The 23,330-nt window shown below is 48.5% G+C and overlaps 2 protein-coding genes across 2 annotated transcripts in view; one reads left to right on the top strand and one right to left on the bottom strand.

Annotated features, from left to right (window-relative positions):
• Positions 1-258: 258 nt before the first annotated feature.
• On the bottom strand, positions 259-22,298 carry CSNK2A1 (casein kinase 2 alpha 1). Its single transcript, XM_042836089.1, has 13 exons — positions 22,214-22,298; positions 9,590-9,800; positions 8,484-8,595; positions 7,579-7,680; positions 7,140-7,190; positions 6,528-6,587; positions 5,954-6,037; positions 5,453-5,563; positions 4,869-4,970; positions 4,178-4,278; positions 3,400-3,548; positions 2,041-2,127; positions 259-1,591 (listed from the first exon to the last, which is right to left on the bottom strand). The coding sequence occupies exons 2-13, from the start codon at positions 9,688-9,690 to the stop codon at positions 1,476-1,478; spliced, it is 1,176 nt and encodes a 391-aa protein (XP_042692023.1). The 5' UTR covers positions 9,691-9,800; positions 22,214-22,298; the 3' UTR covers positions 259-1,475.
• The window catches only part of FAM110A (family with sequence similarity 110 member A), a 33,190-nt gene continuing 31,360 nt past the window's right edge, over positions 21,501-23,330 (top strand). Inside the window, exon 1 of the mRNA XM_042836090.1 lies at positions 21,501-21,743. The gene's annotated coding sequence lies outside the window, so the exon portion shown is untranslated. The remainder of the gene's footprint in view (positions 21,744-23,330) is intronic.

The raw sequence follows: 23,330 nt of genomic DNA, 5'->3' as shown, positions 1-23,330 counted from the left end.
GAGTCAGGAAAGGTCCGGGCTCGGGGCCCCTGCCGCGCGTTGTTCGTAGTCGGCGCTTAAAGACGCGGCGCAGCCGACGGGAAAAGGCCGCGTCGCTCCCAGGCCCCGCTCCTCCCGCCCGAAGGAAAGGAAGAGTCGAGAAGTGCCCAGAGAAACGAGCGATGGCCAGAAGCAGCAGCCGCTGCTGCTCAGGGTGGGAGATGTCCGTGTGTGTGACGCCACCCCTGAGCCCCCTACACAGGGAACTTAAATCTAACCTCGATAAATAAAACCAAATGTTTATTTACACCAAAGAATTCCAACACTGGATCTTTCACATATGAAGGACAAAGTATATATACACAGCAAGGGGTAGCAGGGCTGTAACAGGGGTGCTTTTTTTTCTTTTCCTTTGTTGTCAATGATAATATTTGTCCACAATTACTGATCTACCATTTCAGTTTAAGTTAAGTCTGCTCGCTCCTTCCTCTCAGTGCATATTTACAAGACTGTGAGGTAACTGGTATTCTCACCACATGGCACGTGAGGGAGGGGATGGTGGGTGAAGATGTGGTATCTGACTTGGCGCAGTCTGATTTTTCCAGCTTTAAGTTGCCACCAGCTCGAAACCTATATCAACAATTTAAAAACAATATACCCAATAACAAACTAATTCCAGAGATCCAAGCCAAGCAATGGCAGGAAGCCTCCCCTTCCATGAGAAAGGTGCTGATCAGAGGACGGCTCTAAAGCAGCACCTTTACCAGGAGGTGGAGAGGACTTCAGTTGGATCGGTCACTTTATGTTTGAAGACTAAAATTACATGCAAGGGGGTGAGTTGGCATTCTGGTCGGCTCCTAAGGAGACATGATTTGATCAAAATAGGGTTTTAGACATTATCTGCACTTCTTTTAAGCTTATACCGCCTCTCCATACTGGAATTGTCTCCTCAGTGTACTGAATCATATGCAGGCTATGGGGTTAAAGTGAGTGAGTGGTACTTAGAGAATCCCCCTCCCCTGCCTCATGAAGACTTGGTTTGGTAGTCTCTGGAGAACAGCACGATCTCCCAAGGTGTGTGCTCGTGGAGGAGTAATGGTGGGAACATGAAGAGAAGAGATTTCCAGCAGGATGCAATAGTTTGGAAATGCTGTTGATTCATCTTTGCTCTTAAATGAAGAGTACTTTTTTTTTTGGGGGGGGGGGAGGAAGGGGGAAGGGAAACTGTCCAAGAAATTTTCCATCTGTAGGTATTTTCAGGGAATCCCCTGAGTTACGAAAAGTTCAAGTAAAAAAAGAAAAATCAGCCTATAATAATTTTGTATATAATGACTGAACTACTATAAATCCACAAGCAACAGTTCAGACACGGTGCCTCCAAAGCGTTCATCCCCTCCCTTCCCCTGCCAGGCACGAGCTGCGTCCTGAGGAGAGGCGGAGGGGGAAACCTCTTCCCCACCTGACTCAGCTCAGGCAGCAGGAGACAGAACCCATCACTACTGCTGAGCGCCTGCAGCAGCTGGAACGGGCATCCCCAGGGTGGTGGTGGCAGAAATGACAGGTGAGCCTGCTAGAGGTCCAAGGGGTGAAGGTGTTGGCACTGAAGAAATCCCTGGAACAGAGACAGGTAAGCAAGAATTAGAGTGAAACGGGTGCACGGATATCCAGGTCTGCTGTGCTGCTTCTGAAAGGACAAGTCATCCTCGCGGGTCACCTCCTTACATTTTCAGAGCTACCAAAATAAGCTGAGAGCAAAGATCTTTAACAGAAAAAGCTCAGCTTATGCACATTTAAAGTGTCACCAAAGGGCAGATGTGGTAGCATCACTGTCCTTCCAGCCGCTGCCAGAAATTCCACCTGCAAAGCACTTTACAAAACACAAGGCCAGGAAAGCAGGTCAGGCCGCAGCGAGGCCCTTTTCCCTCTCTCCCACCCACATCTTTTTAGCCCTGCCTTCATCCTCAGTTGCAGGAGACGCCCCAACAGCCCAGCTGCAGAACTCTCCCTCCCAGACATTCACAGAAACGCTTTGCAACACCAACAAGAGGCAGCAGAACTGACCTGACATCATACTCGCACTGCTGACAGGAGTGCTGCCACCCGGCATGTTGGACGAGCCCATCCGAGCCTGGTCTTTCACAATGGGATCTAGGAAGAGCACACTGTCCTTAGGCACCGTGCTGCCAGACAGCACTGAGGCACGCTGCCTGCCTGACCCCAGTGCACAGCCAGTGCTGGCGAGCTGCCTGTGGCACAGATGGTATCAGCCAGCACCTACTGGAGCACAGAAGTTTGCACCGACTCGGCTGGAGGGCACCCAACAGGGTACAAAGGTAACACAACTAAACAAGTCCAGACGTTAAGGACAACTTGCCCAAATTCTGTGGTGTGGAGATCAGCAGGACTGCTCGGCACTAAGAGCTGAAGCCATGGCAGTTATCTCCTTTCTACGTCAGGTGTTTCAGAAAACTAAACCCAGCAAATGAATGCAGTGAGCAGAAACATCACAGGTGGTAACAAGTCATGTCTCCAACCATATCCCACAGCTGTGAACTCTAATGAGGTCCACGTGTTGCCTTCCATAAGATGCAGGTAAAAATCACGGCCATCAGAACTGTGACATCCCCTTCCTGCCTCCCAAGCCTACTGCAGCAGGTGAAGTCATTTCAAGTTTGCCTTTCCTCATGATGCCTTCAGTACAACCTTTACCTGCACCTAGACACAAAGTAATTTTGCTGTTTCCCCATTCTCTCTTTCACAGCTTTCAGCTCTGCTAACGCTCATATTTGCAAAACGTTTCAGCTGAACATTTGCCCCAAGCATAGGACTGCTGGTTGTTATTTAGAGAAGTCAGCTCAGCACCAACAAAAATAAAGAACCTGAGCAGATACTCCTATTTGTGTTGTCAGACAGCTGTTCTCACAAATCTTAATATGTAGGTTTCTGGGAAAACTGCAAGCATTCAAACATTACTTTTTCACGTTTACTAGTGAAAGTTTCATTTTTCTGCCTGAGAAAACAAGACTTCAACACACCACTGACTAAGGCACATTTAGCAACAAGATGACTTCAAAGGGCCTGTTTCTCAACAAAGCAGAGTCACCTGGTTTCATCAGACACAGGAATCCGTATATCCAGACACCTGCTGAAATGAGCACAGGTTCAGCAGCAAAGATTCTTTAATGCAGTGCTGCTGATTCACTGCCCTGACAGAGGCACACAACGCTGCCTCCTCAGCTGCTGCAGATGGCCATGGCCTACTTATCCACCTCAGATGAGCAGCCTCAGCTCCAGCACAGCTACTTGCAAAGCAGCGGCCTCTGCTGTTGCAGTGCTTAGCTCTGTCTGTACAACTACTCGGATGGAGATTTCCCAGAGGAAAGAATGCAGAGGTGTGAGTGTGTAAGGCCTGCTACTTACAGAAGTAGGGGTGTTCCATGGCTTCTCTTGCTGTGAGTCGTGACTGGTGGTCATATCGCAACAGCTTGTCTAAGAAATCCAGAGCTTCAGGACTCACCAGATGTTGGTTCTCGCTGTGAACAAAGCGCTCCCATCGTTTACGGGAGTGTCTGCAGAAAACAAGGCACCCAGGTGAGGTGAGGCAGAGCACCCAGGTGCCAGATTCCTGTTGTTTTTTAAAGATAGGACTGCAGCAGATGCCCAGCTCAAAGACAGGTCACTGCTTGCTGCAGCAGCGAGGGGCTGAGCCGAAGCAGAGCACACAGAGCAGTACACCGAGCCTCCACGTGGCGGCACAGCTGCCACGCTTCGAACAGCAGGAGGTCAGAGTGAAGGGACAGGCCTGAAGCCTGGGTTCTGCTCTTCTGTTACACTCTGAACATTGCTTCCTGGTCACACATGAAATAACTACGAGGAAAATAACATGCCAGTGCCATCAGCAGAAATTCATTTCCTATTTGACAGTCTTGAGAACCACGGCTGCTCTTTTTTCTGCAATACCAGAAGGAGCGTTGGCCCTTCATGCTTTATGCTCTGGCAGTTCAATTATTAACCTAAATGACACTTAAAACTCGTTCCTCAAATGCATTTGCAGATACAGGTGCATGGGAAGCACTGGCAAAGCTGGGTCAAAAGCACAAAGCAGCAGTTCTCTCTAAAGCAAAAGTCTTTGTTCACTTCAAGCTCCAACTCCACCAAGAGCTCTCCATCTTCTGAACTACTTCCCAGCTTGGCTCACCTGCCCAAGATGTCATTGAAACGTGGATCCAGTTCAATGTTGTATTTGTCAATGTAGTCATACAGATCTTCTGTTCCCAGCACCTTGGCTATCCTCACCAGCTAGGAACAAACAGAAAAATAAGTCACTACTGTGAGGGAATAATAACAACAACGTCAGAGCCAAGCACAAAATACTGCAGCATATTCCCTTGGGAGCTGGAACACAGTCTGAGACAGCAGCCATGGGCTCATCTCACAGCTCCAACCGTCCCACTGTAACTGTGGGCACCAGAAGTGTGTCCCCACTCAGTCAGGGCTGTGCAGCCCAAAGCAGCCTGGTGGCAGCTGTGTGCCCTCCCATAACGCTTAGCAGATGGATAGGACAGGGGCTTTCCACCAACTGTCACCTCAGGAGGAGTGGTTCAATGTCCCAGAACACATCCCCCTTAATAAAAGCAAGGTTGTGACTTTTACCAGATACATACCAAGGAGCTCAAAATTACAAAGCACTAAACTATTTCTATCTGTTTTAGATAACCTTGCATGGTTTAAAAAAAAAAAAAGGGAAGGGGAAAGGGACATAGCTTCAAACTGAGCACAGAAGCCATTAAGGAAATGTTTAAATTCTTCTTTGGATTCCTTGATAGAAGTGTAAGCAGAAAGTCTTCACTGGGAGAAGGGAACAGAGATCACACATGAGCAGCTCTCACCTGATCATAGTTGTCATGGCCATGGAAAAATGGCTCCTTTCGGAATATCATACTAGCCAACATGCAACCCAAGCTCCACATATCCAGACTGTAATCATACATCTGTACAAAACCAGAAGGACAATTCAATTTCTAATGAATTCAGCAGAAAGGACTCCCAAAACTCACAGGTTCCCCCCACCTCCAGAAATGCAAACATGGCCATATTACACCAGGAACAAATATGTTACTGCATCTTCATTATCAGAACACTGTTCAACTCAGGGGAACAGTTCACACAGCATTAGCTCCTCTCACAAAGACTTCATTTCCATTCCTCACTGCACAACCAGGCTTGATTAAAAAAAAAAAATAATAAATCAACATTTGTATTCCAACATCCATGATGAAAGTTCAGCTCTTCAAGTCCCCAGGTGACTCCCTGGTTTCACTTGGTGGCTTTACATCCATTACATCTCTTCATGTATTTTAGAACAGACCACCTTCAGAGTCAGGTTGCTGAATGCCTGAATTTCTGGTTCACTATCTGAAAACATTCAAGGTTTTCTGCATACACATCAGTGATAAATCCTGGTCATTCTTACCTGATAATCTACAAGGAGTTCAGGTCCTTTGAAATATCTGGAAGCCACTCTGACATTGTACTCCTGGCCAGGGTGATAGAACTCAGCCAAACCCCAATCTATTAGTCTAAGCTAGAAATGGTAGAAAACAATGAAAAACATCAAGGGATGTGCCAGCTCTGCTCCTACTGAGCCGTGCTACGACTGTACCTGAAAGCTTCATTTACAAGCTCTCTCTTCTCAGTTCATTAGAAATTGATCAGTGTCTGTTCAGATATTCTCTACACGCCAAGACCATCAACCACTCTAAGTCAAATCTCTCCTTACCAACCCAACCAGAACACACAACCCATAAAAATCTTAAGTGGTTCACAAGATTTCAAGTTTCTCCATGCCATGGAAGCACAGTCCCCCATATGACCCCCCCCAAAGATGTCTGCAAGTACCTCTATCTCAAGGATACCAAAAAGGAACCCCTGTTTTGCCAAGACAAAAGCAGGACCCTTCCCTGCCCTGCAGTACCTTTCTGTGCTCATGATCAATCATGACGTTGTGAGGTTTGACATCTCTGTGCATGATTCCCATGCTATGGCAGTAATCTAGAGCCTGCAAGTGACAAAGAAGCAGATGCTGGAGTTGCAAGAACCTTTCAAGCTCAGCCACATTCAGAATTATTTCTGCATACACCAAGGTTACCCAGGCAGCACGACTTCACTGTTCAGTGATGCACTCAGAACCAGACTCACAGACCACAGCAAAGACCTCCAGCATCCCCTCCCAAAGTCCCAGCAAAAGAAGTGTCTGGTTTCACCTCCTGTGTTTACTCCCAAAATAAAAAGGATTTCTGGAGTTCTCAGTGTATCCAGATAAGGGCTTTGCTATCCTTAATAAGGACTAGAATTTCTTGTGGAAACGTGGCTAACCCATCAGTACTGTGCTGATCTGATGCCTATTTTTAGAACCAATTCTTTCATAGTAACCAATTTCTTTCCTTCTTTCTTCCCTTCCCCCATTACTGACAAGATAACCATTGTAAAGGATCAGCTGACTACAAAGCTGAGAAACCAATCAACAAAACAGGAAAACCCCAACTTACCTTCAAAATCTCATACATGTAGAATCGAATATCATAATCTGTTAATGTCTGATATAATTGCTGTGGGAAACAAACACATCCCATCAGAGGTCAACAGCAAAGAAAAATATCACAACTGTGCCAATCCAGAACGACCCAATTCCGTCCTCTGCTGATGTGACTCTCCAAACCCCACAGATACTCAGCCTGTTCCTCTCCCATCCACATCACACACAGCTCACTTCCAGCTGTTCAGAACTCTGCTCTGCTCCTCTCACTAACTCCCAGCACCAGCCCACCGACTGCACGATTCCTTTTGCTGCAGACTGGCTCTCAAACACACTGAGGGGCTCCCAGCTCGAGTAAAGCTGTCCCAGGCATTGATGGCCTACAAGGTTAATGGATGAATTTGCTCTGAAGGTTACAATACCACAGAGATCTGGATCTTCACCTTCTAACTACCAAGGAACTGAATACAAACTTCTATCCAAGTGCATTCATCTTCAAAGACAACTGGTATGTTGGAAGGAAATGATTACATAACCTGCCTTCCCTCTACATATTAGTGCCTTCCCAGAACATTACAAGAGGCTTCTGAATGGAAAACACAGAAGGTCAGAACTCATACTATACCTTAAAGTCTGTGTTGTTTACATGTTCAAAAACCAAAGCAGGGGTCCGAGACTGAAACAGAGAGAAAAAGTGTTCAGCCTTGTTGAGATAAACTGTTTCCATTCAAGATAATGCATTAAATCATTTCAACTCCTAAAATTCCTAAAAAAGCCCCTTCTGCCTCAGGCACTGCTGCAATTTCCCTCAGAACAGAGCCTGCACTCTGTTCTGCCCCTAGAAGAAATGAACACGTCTCAGTTCACTGCTGCTTCCTTATAGAGCGAGGGGCAGAAGTGACCTGTGGGGGGAAAGGCCTCTAAAAGAAGTTAATCAGATTAAGAGCTCATCTCATTAAGGGATTCACAAGCAGGACTTAAGGGCAGAGGAAAACAAAAACGTCAGATCAGAGCTGAAGTGAAAGACAAAGTTTACCCACAAACCCAAAGCACCCTTTACTCACCACAGGGTCTTTTACTATATCTGCAAGAGTGATTATATTGGGACCGCCTCGCAAGTTTTCTAAGATCTTGATTTCACGCTTGATTTTCTTCTTTTTAACAGGCTGGAGAATAAAACACAGAGCATAAGACAAAGTGGCCATCAAGTGAGGCAAACAGACAGGACAGATGACAAAGGTACCTGACTGCAAGTTAGCAAAATACATCAGCACCTCTGCAAGTTAAGTTCCAACAGCCACACTTGGTTGTTACCTATGAATCATTTCAGTAAGAACTCACATCTCTGAACACATTCCAACAGTCAAAAATCTGTTATCTGTGCTAGATGTACAGTTAGGAGAAACCCATCAGCTATCCAAAGGCCACACTAAACAAAGGTATTTCACCAGTCAAGATTGTGGAACAGTAAGTTTCCAGGAGACCTTAACTCAGCCTGGAAGAATATTATGCCTGCAATGGAACGTGCAAAGCAGAAATTCCAAATTTAAGGTTAGCAGCCTCTGAATTTTATCACTGCCTTGAAAGGACAACAGTCCTGCGAGCTTATGGGCTTCATTCCACATAAAAACATGCTGGGGTTCTGGTAGCTAAGAGGTGAGAATTCTCTAGTCAGCCACTGAAAACTTTTCTAGCTCCAAGTAAAAACACTTTCAGAAGCGTGCTGCACATCAGGACTTCTTTAAGAGAAAGGTTAACTCCTTACAGGCAGAGGTTTAACTTCATAACCAAGCATATGGTTTCTTATTAAGAGCTTGCAATGATAGCCTATTTCACTGAAGGGAACCCTGAAGACAGACTTCAAGGATGTCAGTCTTAGAACACAAGACACTTCAGACCAACTGCTGCATTTTCTGGCCTCCCGATCACTTCAGGACCAATCTCATGTTTTCCCCAAACCCCTGCTCACCTTGAGAATTTTAACAACTACTTTTTCATTATTTGTAATGTTGATGGCTTCAAATACTTCACTGTATTTGCCTCGGCCTAATTTTCGAACTAGCTGGTAGTCATCTTGATTTCTGTGGAGATAAATAGGTAAAGAATTCCAAATAGCTCAGACATTTCCATCAGAATTTACAAGGTGCTCCTTAACTCTAAATCACTGCCACCCCCTTCCAGAGAAGGTGGATAAACAAGCACCTTCAGCCCACTGAAGGCCATGATTACGAACTCAGAGAAGCGGGGAGCTTTTCTTTGTCCAAGCCCAATTCAACCCACAAGTTGTTTCTTCTGCAGTAGTAATGTGAGCCCATCTGGACTTCAGCAAACTCAAGCTATCTTTTCCAGAGGTCTACGTAGGTTTGGGAGCTACATTTTTCCTAACATAACGCTAGGAAAACATCAGTAGAGCTATCAAGACAAAAAACTTCAGTGCTCGCCCATTCAGTAGCAGACCAGGCACAGGACACCACTTCTGCTCAGCTGAGGACAGGGCTGTCTGGGCCCTGCCCACAAAAGCAGGAGCACAGAGCCACCAAGCTGCATCACTGCCATCTGATTCTTGGACATTTCAGTCATGAGCTCGATTTAGACACTTCCCTCCTTCAGAAAGGAGCATGGATGTCTTTTGTAGTCACTTGCAGAGAGAAGAGCAACAGGTCACAAGGAGACATGTACCTATTTCAGTTTGCTGAGTCTCTGCACTCCTCCAAATCAGAACCATTTCTCCAGCCCCACTCCCAGAGCCATTTAGCCTGTTTCAGATAAAAGACTTTCTTCCTTCTGAAAAGAACAAGTTTCCTGACTGCGTGTCAAAAGCTATTCCAACCAAAATCTTAACGGAGGCACTAAAAACATTCTTGTGCTGCCAGGGATCTAAAAACTTGAGGAGACCATTTCAGATACACAACAGGCTGTTCTGCCATTTCTGCAATGCCAACGAAAAGCTGTGATCCTGACTTGCCATTTACACCACACATCCAAAGAGCGTGACAGCCTAACGCAGCACAGGTGCCAAAGCTCCCCCTGCACCCCTCTGCAGACCCCACAAGACCCTGCCCAGCCCACACTTACCCCCACTCAACCACATGCGACTCGTAGTCCCAGTACTCCCGGGGTCTGTGTGTGTTCACATCCGTGTAAACCCTGGCCCTGCTCGGCACGGGTCCCGACATATCAGACAGGTTGGCAGGTGGAAGCGATGAGATGGCTGAAACCAGAGGCTACCCAATCTCCACAGTAGGACAGAGGAGAAAGGCCTCAGACAGGCCTCTGGTTCTTCCAACTAAAGAGAGAGAAAATAAACCAAAGGTTAAAATCTCAAGATAGTATAAAAATACTGAAGTTAATAATTAAAAGCTGTTGAGAAGAAGTTGGAGTCCAGCCACGGACCTGGGATCGTTTGTCAGGACCTGAAAACCATTTGCCTGCTTTTCCTCACACAAGACAGGACCGTCTGGACCCAACAGCAGAACAAACACCCTGAATGCACCTTGCAACTTTCAGTACCAAGTATCTAACTTATGGCTGGAAAGATAACTTTCCACAAGGGAAGAAACGCAGCATGCTCTGTCTCAGCAGATGGGCTCCTCCCTTCAGCTCTGCAGCAAAGGCAACGGCCATCAACTGCAACTTTTCTCCACCCCGGGCCAGTTTGTGCCGGTGCAGAAGCAGAACCCTTCACTCCCTGTGTGCTGCACGTCCTGCCCCTCTTGCAGGACACTGAGAAGCCGTGCTGCCAACAGCAGACAGATTTACAAGGTCACCTGTGCAACCTGAGTTAAGCACAGCCCCAAGTTTCGATTTCTAGAAACGCAATCTTCATTGAAAGCAGACTTTCAGGCCTGCTGAGTTCCACCGCCGTTACGACTAGCTGCAGTAACTGAGCAGGAAGCTGCTGTTCATCCAGCACATGCTCTGATTTCTGAATATTTACAGCAGCAGTAACTTACTCTAAGAACTACACTAACCAGCTCTGGTTCCCAGCCTGCCATAAGACCCCAGAGTCACTACTGATTTCTCACTCAGTGACCATACAGGGAAGTTTTACTCAAAGCCCTGCAGAGGAATCACAAGTGTGCTTCGTAGCACAAATGAGCTCCTTGGTGCAGAGGCACAACCTGTTTATGGAGCACACTGCTTTCTCAGGCCTGCTCAAAGGCCCCAGCTAACACTGGCAGGACCTCCATCAGCAGGACAGTGACCCACCACCTCGAGCCCCAATTCAGAGCGTGCTTCCAGTACTGCCAGTACAAACACACTGCATGGGCTACAAACACCCTGACGTGAGGGATGAAAAGCAGCACCTACAGGTGGTCCTACCAATATCACCCAATAGAATTAGAATGCACAAATATTACGGTGGCATAAAAACTTCAAGTCAATGACGGTTCCTGTATAAAAACCAGATTGTTGAGACTCTGGACAAAGCTCCTGGTATTTATAAATCCAGGCTATCTATTAACAGCACACTGGTAAAGGCAATAACGCATGCCAAAAACCTCACACAGTGTTTTTTTTTTCTTTTCAATAGGCCAGAAGCAGGCAGAGGAAAGCTCTCCATTCAGCCAAGCATTAAGTGCTATGGTTTTATACCGGACGTATCGTCCTGCCTAAATAAAAGCAGTGCCTCGCACCCCTCCAATCTTTCACCACGAGTGAAAGCTGACATACTTTTAAACATTTAAATACAAGAATGCCTTTGTCAGCTTTCAAAATAACTTTGGAGGAAGGAAGCTGTATCAGTCTGAAGGAGCATTGTTCAGCATGCAGCACAAGGCAGGCTGCACGGCTGCGGTCACAGAACGGCCCTCCGTGGGCAATGCTATAACCCAAATGAAGGGGAATTATTTGCTATGCAATCCTATCCCTTTGTGCAACTACTACACTGCAGGAAGAAGCAACAGCACCATTAACCAGAAATTAATAAGATCTAGAAATCTGCTCAGAGCCGTTAGTTTAGGCTACCAGGACGGATCACGCCAGCAGAAAATTCTAGGAGTCAGATCCTGCTCTGCTGACAGCATCCTGTCCACGGCTTTGATGTCTGCAGCAGGGAGCCCAGAGGCACAAATCCTCCTCCTGCCCTGTTTCCTACAGCTCCACCAGCAGCCGCCTGCTTTGGATGCAGGAATGCCTGCGACATCTCCTCCTGGCACGAGCTCACCAAGCCTTCTCTCACAGCACCATCCGTGGTAACGTGGGTTATTTTTTGACCTGGTGACACACAAATGCTGTGGCAGGCAGCTGCAGGTAGGCAGGGAAGCAGCCAGGCTGAGAAGGGACACAGCACTGCTCTCAAGTCTGCAATGAAGGCGCGACTGACTTCTGACAGCAAGGGACAGGGAGCATCCAGGTAACAGCACCAAGCACAACTGGGAAAAACAACCCACCTGCTCCAGGGCAAAACGTTCATTCCTCTAACAAAATACACCTTTCAATAGATCGGACAGCCATCATCTCAGACCTCAAACCATTTATGTGGCATGACTCAGCTGCTCAGAAAGTCGGTGTGTATTCCAAGGCTGCATCAGCACAACGTGCAAGTTCACTAGAGTGCTCTCAGCACCGTGCAGTTAATTTAATTCCAGAGTTTCATCATTCTGTTTTTGTTTCTCTTATCTCCTCGTGCTTCCAGCAGGTTTTCCACTCGCTTTTTTTGTCTGCCCAACACTGCTTGTGTGGGACCTACACATAGAATCAGAGAGTATCTGGAGTTGGAAGGGTCCCACAGGGATCGAGGCCAACTGCAGTCTGCACACAGGCAACCCAGTGTCTGAGATGACTGAGCAATTCTAATTTTTAAGCACAATCCACATCAACACAGAACATGATTGTTCCACACCACCCAACAAGATCACTTCTTCAGCAGGCAAAAAAAAAAGTTAAAAGTCAATCTCATTATCCAAAGATGGATCAATTTGCACAGTAGATATTTCCTTGTCATGGAGCTGCAGCCTAGCACGAGCTCTGCTGTAACAGACTGCTCAGAGGTTTTTAAAGGAAATCAACTGTAGCTTCTAAGAATGGCACACAGTGCCTAACTGTGAAGGTAGGTATTCCATCTACTGCTTTTTTAAGTGGAAAGGAGAGAATCTATACAGATAATTTGGTTTTGAAGCAAACAAAGTTACTTACTTACACAAACTTACCTCACCTGAAAGCTTCTCACTCCCTCTACTCAAACTGCTAAGGAATGTGCATATGTTTTGCATTCACTACACCTGCAGAGGGATAATCTTGCAATGAATCCAAATTCTTTGACAGGGGGACAAAGAGGAATAAATAACTGTCATGTAGTTTTAAGGTAGAAAATACACAGTACAAGTAGTAATTACACCTAACTGAGATGAGTGTCCTGAGCTTATTAGAAAGGTTAAACTCTAGTACTGCAGTCAGAATCCAAACAGAAAGGGCCATTTATTAATTCCTGCATGTGACAGCATCACAGAATAATTTACTTATTATTTGGACCACCAAAATCACCCTATGTTGTAGGTAAGGTTGCTGTCACTAGCATCACCAACAACCACCACCCTCACAATGGGAAGAAATAACTTCTGTATCTAATCAGAATTTCTCATCATCTGGAGGCACTCCAGGGCTGTGCTGCAAAGCTCTGTAACCACGTCCCACCTCCTCCATTACTCGTCCTCCCCAGCTGTATTCCCTTCAGAGGCAGCAAAGAATCTGCAACAAAAGCAGACCAAACAGACCAAATCCTCCATCCACAGAACCGAACCCACGGTGTTGTGGCAGTAAAACAGCAGTTCCTATGCTAGAGTGCAAAGCAATGCAGTACCTGCTGCACCTAGGCAGAAGCTCTGCTGCCGTCAGTCCTCTGCTGGCAGACAGGAACCTGCTGTCAAGTGCCACCAGCTGGCTGACTGTGAGCTGGAGCTAACCTTACACTGAAACATGTGGGGCAATAGGGCAAGCAAAGCAAAAGCATCCAAGGACTGATGAAAACAAAACACACCTCTGAAAAAAAACCTGTCGTTTCTCTGGTTGAGCTGAAGCACGCAGCTAAGAAACAGAAGCACGAGTCTGTAGGCAATGCAGCAGGTCAGTGAGGAACACAAAGCCCTCAGTTACCCCCTGGCACTCACTGCCCAGCTCCCTGCCTTGGCAGTGCAAGGACACAGAGCAGCTATTCTGCCCCATCAATACCCCTCAGGCAGACACTGCAGGGTGGCAAACCCAAACAGGCCCAGCAGTTGGTTTTTGCACACAGGCCTGCCCTTAACTATGGTCTGTCAGTGTTAGTAAGCCAGCTATCAGCTCACCCTGCACCACAGGGCTCTGCTTATCCTGCGTGCAGAACGGTGAGAACGGGGTCAAACTCCACACTGCTGATAAGTAGTCCATAGGAGAGCCTGAGAGTCAAAGTCAAGGGATCAGAACAGCTGTGCTGCCTCCATACAGGAACGGCTGAGTCCACTAATTAAGAGAGACCCCTTCTTCAGAGTTTGACTTTCTCTAACAGCAGCTTGCTGTGCTACCTTTGCTGCCTGAAGTTCAGCAAAACAGTCAAGAGATTCTCGGTGTTTAATTTGAATTTGATTTTTAAAACTTTTTAATTCTTTAATTTAAATCACAGCGAGAAAACACCCCCTTTTTAAGAAGGAATCTAGCATCTATGCTGTGTTACTGTAATCCCTATGGCAACCCCTGCCCCCATGGAGGACTTCATTCCTCATGAAGCATCCTCCCCTAGAGCACCATGCACAACCACTATAGGGATTTCCTTTGCCAACTTCCCAACTGCACCACTCTGAGCAGGTGGCACCAAAACACAGGTAAGCAATTAAGCAAATTAAGCAGAAACACACCTACTTGGCCTCTAGTACAATGCTTTTTTTCTTTCCCTTTTTTAAAGTCAGAAATAACCAAGGTACTGGATTTTTTTCCCCCCCTCCTTTTAAAGGCAATGCTTTTAACATGGAGTGCCTCTCAAGTACACAGTTACCAGAACCTGAAACCTAGAAATCTGCAGCAGTGTGACGCAGCGCACACAGCGAGCTGGAAGCCAAGAGCTTCCCAGAAGACTGTTGTCCTGGGGAACTCCAAGTACTACCAAGGGATGACCTTTGTGGAGAAGGCTTGGAGTATAAATAAGGCACCCACAAGCATAAGCATCGCTTGACACTGGCCTGCCTGCAGGCTGCTGCTCCCAGCACAGCTAGCTCTTGTTGTCCCGGCAAGCAGGACACTGCTGGCTGTTTGGTGCCACCCAGGCAGACCAGAGAGAACTCTGTCCCCTCTGTTCAGTATGACTCACTTGAATTTAGGTGGAGTCAGCAGAGTGCATCCTATCTAAGGGGTAAGAAGTCCTAAGCTGCCCCAAGCCAAACCCAAAGAGCCAAGAAATATTTCTATCGCTTGGCCGATTCCACACCACCTCCTCCTGCCCCCAAGCAGAAAGCTGGATGTCACAGTGGTCACACAGGTCTGCAGACTTCCCTCTCACTTCTACTTTCCCCACGTAAGCTCATTATAAGCTGCAAGTATGACTAAGTCAAGCTGTCAACAGACTAAAACAGACAACCAGTTCATGATGGGGAAAAAAGCCCTCAACCCATCGAGAAGGACAGTATTACTGTAAGCAGCCTGGAACCAGAGGTTATACTGCTCCTTTATTCCTGCTCACCAGAGAGACATTACCTTCCAGAGAAAATGGCTCAAACCCAACTTCTGAAATCCTAAGTATAGGAATGTGCTTTGTTAGTGGGAGGCAGCATTCCAATTATTAGACAAAATTGGTTATAATCTTTATAATCTCCTCCATGTAGCCTATCTAGCCCTTGCCTGTGAAGCCTCCCAGGAAGGAGCACTCACTTCTTCAGTGTTTGGAGAGCATCTGGTACTGGGTAGAGGCTGCTGAAATTAAAAGAGCAAGATATGCCTAAATACTATAATACAACCTACTGACAGCCAACATTACTCAAATCTCAATTTAGGAAGAAACAATAGTAACCAACTTGATCAGAAACACGTGTTCTATCTCACAACAGAAATCTGATGTATTTTCACAATAGTGGAACTGCAGCAATACAGAATGGAACAGATGACCTCCACATGTCCCCTGCAGCCTATATTTCTCTGCAATTTTATAGCTGAAATAGAAATGAGCCCGGATCAACAGAACTGACATTTCACATCCTTTCCTGAAACCCATTTACCTACTAAAGGGACAACATCAACTGAGCAGCAGATTTTTAACATCTAAATGAGTTGAAAGAAAGCTTCAGTTTGAAACCAAAAACTTTTCTCTTGATATTTTTTTGGAACAGCAGCCTGCTCTAACAACATGTTTCCAACAAAATCATTTTCCAGATTTCTTTTAAATAGCTGCTTGTGTCCGGCTCTGGAGCAACCATAAATCTAATGCATAAGGACCTCAAGCATTATTTTTAAAAAGAAACAGGAATAGTTGTGATTTAATTCAAAGTAGGACATGACCAGCCACCAGGGGAAAGAGATGACAGGCTAAGAAACATCTTGGAGCAATTCTGCACCAGCAATGTTCTAACATTGAGACCGGCTCTTTCTTTACCCATGTTATTAATTCCTCCTCTGAATTCCCTGCAGCTTCTGCCAGTGAAGAAGTAATCCCTCGTAACGTGGGCCTCAGTGGGACAGAAGTCACAGGACCAGTCACTGGAATGGTTTTACTGCAGCTCCACAGTCCTGGGCACACCTCAGCCCTCCTGCTTTACAAACAGTGCAAGAGCACCCCACGCCTGATGGGCCACAGGGTGCTGCAGCAGCTCCGTCACAGTTAGCCTTCATTGTTGTTCAGAGCCATAGCAACAGAACTTTAGAAGAGCTCACACAGAGAATCACCACAGATCATCTACAGGTTTCCAGACTCTCAGCCTAGTTGGACAAGCGTCCTTTGCAAACCTCCTGTGTTGGCAACTGCACATATACCTGGGCCAAACGAGCTGGGATTTCCTCCAGCAGCAGGAGGCTGCCAGTGACTGGAACGTTCCTCACTGCATCTCCTAAGAGATTCCACACAGAACAGCCAGTCAACTTTGCAAGTTCTTCTCTTCCCACCCATCCCATCAGGTCGTAGCCTCTCCTTGCATATCTGAAGAGCTGAGCTAGTTCACGGCACAGAGAGCAAAAGGAAAGCTCTTCCCCACACAAACCCACCCCCTGGAATGAGCTGCAGCACTCAGCAATGCAGCTGAGACCCCCGTGCCCTCATAGCAGAGCGCAAAAGGCAGCAGCTCCTCCTGCTGCAGTTCCCAACCCCCTCAGACAGGGCAGCTATTGTTACTGCCACCACCTCACATTCATGGCACGATCAAATAAAAATGGCTACAGGCCTAACTCAGAACAGACAGCAAAAAAACCAGCTCCAAGTGTAGCCACAAACAGCCAAACCCGTGCCCACAGCAAACCAGAAGGTGGTGACAATCCTCTGCCGCCAGCATCTCTTGGCACTTGGGTGGGCTGAAGAAGAGGAGTTCTCCCTCACATCAGGGACAGCTGAGGCTGTGTGCTACCTGGGGCTGTAACACAGAATACAGGGTTTGTTTTTATTTCGAGCATTTCAAAGCAATTGCTTGCAAGGACTTCAACACAGAGCGAAGCAATTCTTTCTCTTCTAGACACATTGCTGTAAACTGAAGCTCCTGCTGGAGCTTTGGACAATATTTTCCTGTAAGTCAATGACCAAAATTACCACTTCTGAGGTCTTGGCAAAACCGGGGACTTTTCCTGAAAGCTCAGAAAGGGGAATGTTTCAGCATCACCACAGGCTCTTCCCAGCTGACATCAGGTCAACTGGCAGCACGCTCCAGAAGGTTCTTCCTTTGTAATTACCACTAAGTGACACAGTTGTTTTCCACATTAATTAGTATGCAGAGTACTGACAGCGCCACGGCTCAGCTGATTTGACTCCCGCAGTTCACACGTGGCACAGGTCAGCTAGAACTCAACAACTAAATGGAACCTGCTGTCTGTAAAAGTGATTTTTCATCAGTCTGATCAGGTGACTCCTAGAGGCAGGGAAAGTTACCAAAGCCAGAGGCTAAACCTGTTTGTATGGCATGTAACCATTTCTTCAGGAAATCTCTGTCATCAGCTGCTCCCATCAAGCAGGCAGTGCACCGTGGGCCATCTCTGCAGTTCAGCTGGCATCCAAAGGGCTGGGGAAGGGACACTCGAGGCAGCTCCATCTGAAACAGTCCCAGCACTGTTCTGCAGAAATGTGATGCTGTTAGCATGAGACATACCTACAACCACTCCGAAAATCAAAGGGAAACAAAATCACTTCTGAAACTCCAGGAATCGTTCTCTATCACGTGCTGGCTACTCCAACACAGCACAACACGTGCTTTATGCAGCTACAGCCAGACACAGCAGCTCTCCTAGATATGCCAGGTGATGTCAACACACCAACTGAGAAGCACACCATCATAATTCTTGTATTTTGCACCAGTGCTTTGGAAATTAACCAGCACCTCATGGACACAGCATTCATCACTGTGTAACCCAGCAGGGATGAGTGCTGAATCTCACTAAGCCAAACCACGGTGCTGGCAGTCGTGGGGCAAGCTTGTCCATTTCCCAGCATTGCTCTTCACCCCTTGGAAAGGCCCAGTAAGGCCACTGGGCAGCATTAGGTCATGGCTTAGGAAGAGGATGAGTTGTTGGGTCTCGTTAGATGCACCCATACATCCTGGAATGCCAGAACTTGTAGCTTTGAATTCGTAACTCAGTTAAGTTAAGCAAAACCACCTCCTCTTCCTTCTGGAACATCATCAGAGCTGTGGAATCTGCAGAAGGTAAGGCTGAAATTTAACAGCAGGCCGGTAACAGCTAGAGAAATCCACAACAAAACCTGTAAGAAAAGGAGCAGTGCAGCAGCTCTCGCTTTTCTATGCTAGCAATTAATTTGTTGTGCGCATCCACGCTGATCCATTTTCAGAACACTAAAAATAAAGACACAGTGATGGCTCCTGCACACAGGGATGTGTGTGCGCTGCAGAACCGCCTCCTCCCAGGCCAGGAGCCCATGGAGCAGTTCCCTGCATCGCCCTGGGCACGCAGGAGGACTTCTGGAGGTATTTCAGCACGCACTGAGATCTCCCCCACCCAGTCATTAGATTACAGAGCTGGACGGCCTGCTTCAGAAAGCAAATGGTAATGTTCCTGAAAAATCTGGAAGTGGATCGCAGTAAAGTCACAGTCTGCACTCACACAGAAGTAAGCTGTGTGGAAAGTTCAAATGATTGATGTTGCAACCTTCCAAATACGAGCCTGGGCGAGAGCTGTCTTGGGTTCTCCAAGAGCTCTGAGGTCTCCTCTCTGCTCTTCAGTCTCCCAAACAGCAGCAAAAAAACGCACAGTGAAATCATCTGTTGGAATTAAGCTGCCCGGAACAGCCTGGCCAAAGGAGCAGGTACAAATCGTGTCAGCATCACTTCACTGCTCCTCCACTGCTGAGGCCTGACCAACAGGAGATACCCTGAACTGCTGATCCTACACAAGAACATCAACAATCCCATCTCTGATTATCCTTTCCTACTGAAAGGCAGGCTGGGCGCCTCAATGGCAAATTTAGATGGAGTGTGAGAAACGGGCTGTAAGACACACTGCTTTCATCACCAGAACTAATGCCAGCTCACACAGCTGCAGTCTCCTTTTCAAAGTGGGCTTTGTAGATCTGAAGGAGAACATCTTTGCTCCCATCAGGTTCCACAGATCCCAGGGAAGTCAGCCCTTGGAAGCCCCTGGAAGGAGACAGCCAGGCTCAGATGAGTTATCCAAGTAATCTTCCAATCAAAAGCAGGTAACAGCTGCAGGGAAATTAAGTCCCTTCTGATCTTAAAACCTGGGCTGTTTATTAAGACCCTTAGAGGACAAGAAAATCCAAGATGGCACCAACCTCACCACAGTTCACAAACCAGATACCTCAATGCATGCAATTCAGAACTGACAAGCCATGGAGGTGACAGCTCTGGTAACCCAGAAATAAAACCCTGCCCCTTCAGAAATGTGACATGAAATTTATCACACCAGCACAATGTCACCCATTTGCCTCTCCTGTCTTGCTTGCCATTATTCCTTAGAGGACATGAGGAAAGATAGAAAGAGAAAATTAGTTCTGTCAGGAGAAAATGCAGGAAAAAAAAACTGGAGTGGAAATAGTAAGGATACTGACATTTCATACAGCTGGGAGAAGTTACCTCCCCATTCCTTTCATCATTTTAGAGACACAGTTTCTTTCTCTACTACTCTATTACCATATTTTGGTGTCTGACCTCCCAATATTCCCACCAGAACTGTTTTAGGCATTGAAAAATGCCTGGAATCTCTTATACTACAGTGATTTTGTCACACCTTTGCAGAACTGTACTTTTTCAGATTCTTCCCCAATAATCCCCACTCACTTTGCTTGCATTATTGCTCTCACTTTGCATCACCTTTTCTCAAGCAAATGAATACCATGAACTGACACTTCAAAAGACTTAATTCCACTAAGTTTCAAGAAATATTCCTTGATCCAGTTTCCTCCAAATCTGCTACAACCTACTGCCAAGTTTTACCACCCCTCTTCCTAAGAACCATTCTTTCCAACAGAACCCACTTCTCCTCAAACCATGAATCCATACTCCCTGCCACAACCAGAACCTGCTCTCCATCAGCCACATGGGACTACCTGCTTTCTCCTCCAGCATCACTCATCACACTCTTCCACCCCACTCTTAACCCCAGCACAGTATATTACCTGCCTATCCAGTAATATCTCCTACATCCTTCCTGCTCTTGGTAACAGCAAAGGAAAGAACAACGTTGCCTCCCTCACTCCCAGGTGCAGACCCCAACCCTATTTCGACTCCTCACAGGTGGCACCCCACAAAGCAGGCTCACCCACCCCATCTGCAGGGCGCTGAACTCTGCTGCTGCCCACACCCAGACCAGAAGGCAGTGAGGTTTCACCGACACCAAATAAATGGCAGAAATAACACCACCAGGTAACAGAGGAAAGGCAAAACTACAGAAATCTCGCCTAAGCCACGATGTATGGATCACTGCCTACCACTGGAGACCCAGGGTCTCTAGAGCAGTATCCATATGATAAACCCTCCTCTGCCAAGAGGCACCTGATCTGGAGGACTTCCAGCCAGCTATTCCACGTTTTTCTTGCTCCAAGTACAGACACAGTTCGTGTCTCCACAAAGGATATCTCACTGCTGATGTGCTTCACCCAGGCACAGCACTGTGCTACAAGAACCAGCCCACTACCCTAATTCTAGAGATAATTAAGGAGCCGATCAAGCACTCTTTGCTCCACACTTTCCTCTGCGTAGTCCTCTGAAATGGAGCCTCCCCTCTCCAAGCAGCTTTGCCCTTTCTCCAACATGCCAACATGAACATACAGGATGAGCGATTTCACTGTTCCTACATACGCTACAGCCAAATCCATGCCACTGGACTCACCTCCAACACCTAAGCTGACTGGCAACACAGCATGAACACCAGGTCTCTACAAGACCAAACATTCTGAGCGACTATTAGTTTTAATAAGAGAGCCTTCTGAGCAAAAACTGCAACACTACCTGAAGGAAGCACCACTGCTGTCTCCAAGTACCCAGAGAAGCCCTCAAAGCCTCTACAAAGACATGGCACCAGCCATCTTCAGCAGATGCCAAGTTTCAAAGACCACACAACCAACTTCCCAGTGCCAGCATAGCCTCCTCTGGTGCAAAGACACCAGCACAGTGCAAAAGCCTGCCCTGCAACACAGACTCAGGTCCCATAAACACAGCCTGCAAAAGGGATGTGATACCATTTATGAGCCTCAGCATATATCAACCACTGCTGCCAGCAGAAAACATATCAGTGACTTAGTGTTTATAATCCAAACTTTATTGGTTGTACCCAAAGCCCTTAGTATGAAAGAATAACCTAATAAATAGCACACATTAGGTTTCATAATCTTATCTGCACTTTCGTTTACAAAGCATATTTTACCAACAGTCACACAGCCTGTTGCCCCAAGGCGCACCGAACCAAATTACAGCAAGGGCGAGACTGACCACTGCTGCTCCGGGAGGAGGGGAAGCCCTGCGAACCGCCTGCTTTGCAGCCAGGGCGGCCCAGAGCCGAGCTCCCGTGCCTGGGGAAGCAGATGGAGGCCCCTCCTCGGCCCCTCGCGTTCCCCCGCTCACTTAAGCCGAGGAAAAGAAGGAAAGACGGAGCATTTTAGGTAACGACCACCTAAACCGACGAGAAGACGGGAGGGGGAGGGGGGGATGGGAGGGCCGGTCTCCCACAGAGCCCTGCCCACTCCGCGCGGGAGGCAGGGGGGGGAGGGGGAAAGGGGAAGCAAGGACCACGGGCCGGCCACAACCCAAACCGCCCCGGGCCCCGCTTTTCCCGGAGGCACGGAATCTCGCCGGGAAGCGGGGGCCGGCCTTGTCTCGCTCCTCCCGCAGGGCCGTACCCGCTCCCCACCCCCCCCCCTCCCGCCCTCGCTCCCCTCAGCGGCGCCCAGCCGAGTCCCCCCCGCGGCCCAGCTCTCCTCAGGGGCGATCCCAGCCCCTCGGCCCACACTACGCCCGGAGCGGGGCGCGTAGCGCGAGGAGCCACGGCGGTTCCTATCCCCCGCCGTCCCATCCTCTCTGCCCGCCGCAGAGCCCCGGGAGAGGCGCCGGAGCTGCCGGGGCCCGCCGGTACCTGCCGCGGCCGCCCGCTCGCCGCCCGCCCGCCGGCCGCACACAGACAATATGGCGGAGGCACAAGGCTCGGCCGCCAGCCGCAGGGACCAGAGCGAGGCGCGCCGGAAGCGGAAACCCCACCACCCGCTGGCGCGCGACGTGCCGCGGGAAGGAGGGGAGGCGGGGAGGCTTTGCGCACGCGCGAAGGCTGGCGGTGCGCCGCAAAGGATTGTGGGGGTTGTAGTTCGCAACCGGGAGGTAGGGAGATTGGGAGGGTTGAGGACTGTTACGGTGCGGCTGGAAGGCGCGGGGAGGCCCGGGGAATCCTCGCTCCGAGCCCGGAACGTCCCGCGAGGTGCGGCGGGGCCTGGCTGCCATACATGAGCGGCCTCGGTGGGAGGCGGCCCGGAGGAGGGCCGTCGCTCCGCGGGTCTGTGCTCGGGGCCCGCCGCCAGGTGGCAACTGCGGCCCAGCGCGGCCTAGCGCGGCCCGGCCGCCGGGAGCCGAGCGGTTCCGTGCGCTGCCGGAGCTCTTTGTGTGCCCTCCGAGCCCGCGGTGCGACCGTGGCCCCCTCTGCTGTGTGGGAGCCCTGAGCCCCTCCAGGGCCCGCACACCACGGCTCGTCGGCTTTGATTCCCCGTCGTTCAGCCCCGAGCTGCACCGCTCCACCGGGGTTTGGCCAAAGGCCGACATCCAGCACCTCTGCTGCAGGCTGAGACAGGGAGGAGGAGGAAATGCATTGAGACCCATCTCGATCGCATCTACTGCCCGCTCTACCACCACTCCACCCCTTCAAGTCCCCCAAGTAGGGCAGGAATGCACCGCCAACAGAGCAGGAGTGCACCCCAGCTCGCATCGCCCCATTTGGAGACACGTGGCTTCATGCTGATCGCATCCCTGCTGCGGGGGCTGTGTTCTGGCCAAGTGCTGCGGCCCCCTGGGATCTGGGAGCCATCCCATAGGCAAAAGGGGCTCTCACTGAGCTGTGCCCACGGCCTCCTGTCCTTGGGAAACCGTATGCTCCTGCCCGCAGCCCACGTGCCTGCACCCCTGCAGCCTCGTGCTGCACTCTGCTCTCCCTGCGTGGGAGTCTCACTCACGGGAGGAGCTGCTGGCGGCTGCTTGCCCAAATCCCA

The sequence above is a fragment of the Centrocercus urophasianus genome, unplaced genomic scaffold (assembly GCF_019232065.1).
Source record: "Centrocercus urophasianus isolate 14NV4802_14NV808 unplaced genomic scaffold, USGS_Curo_1.0 seq_572, whole genome shotgun sequence".
NCBI classification, from domain to species: Eukaryota; Metazoa; Chordata; class Aves; order Galliformes; family Phasianidae; genus Centrocercus; species Centrocercus urophasianus.
The sequence above is the reverse complement of the archived record's forward strand: the minus strand, read 5'-3'. Positions and strand labels throughout refer to the sequence as shown.

Coding starts and splice junctions, on each gene's coding strand:
- CSNK2A1 (XM_042836089.1), bottom strand. CDS start 9,690: ATGTCGGGACCCGTGCCGAGCAGGGCCAGGGTTTACACGGATGTGAAC. Junction 8,596..9,589: donor TCGCATGTGGTTGAGTGGGG/GTAAGTGTGGGC, acceptor TTATCTCCACAG/AAATCAAGATGACTACCAGC. Junction 6,588..7,139: donor TAAACAACACAGACTTTAAG/GTATAGTATGAG, acceptor TGTTTCCCACAG/CAATTATATCAGACATTAAC.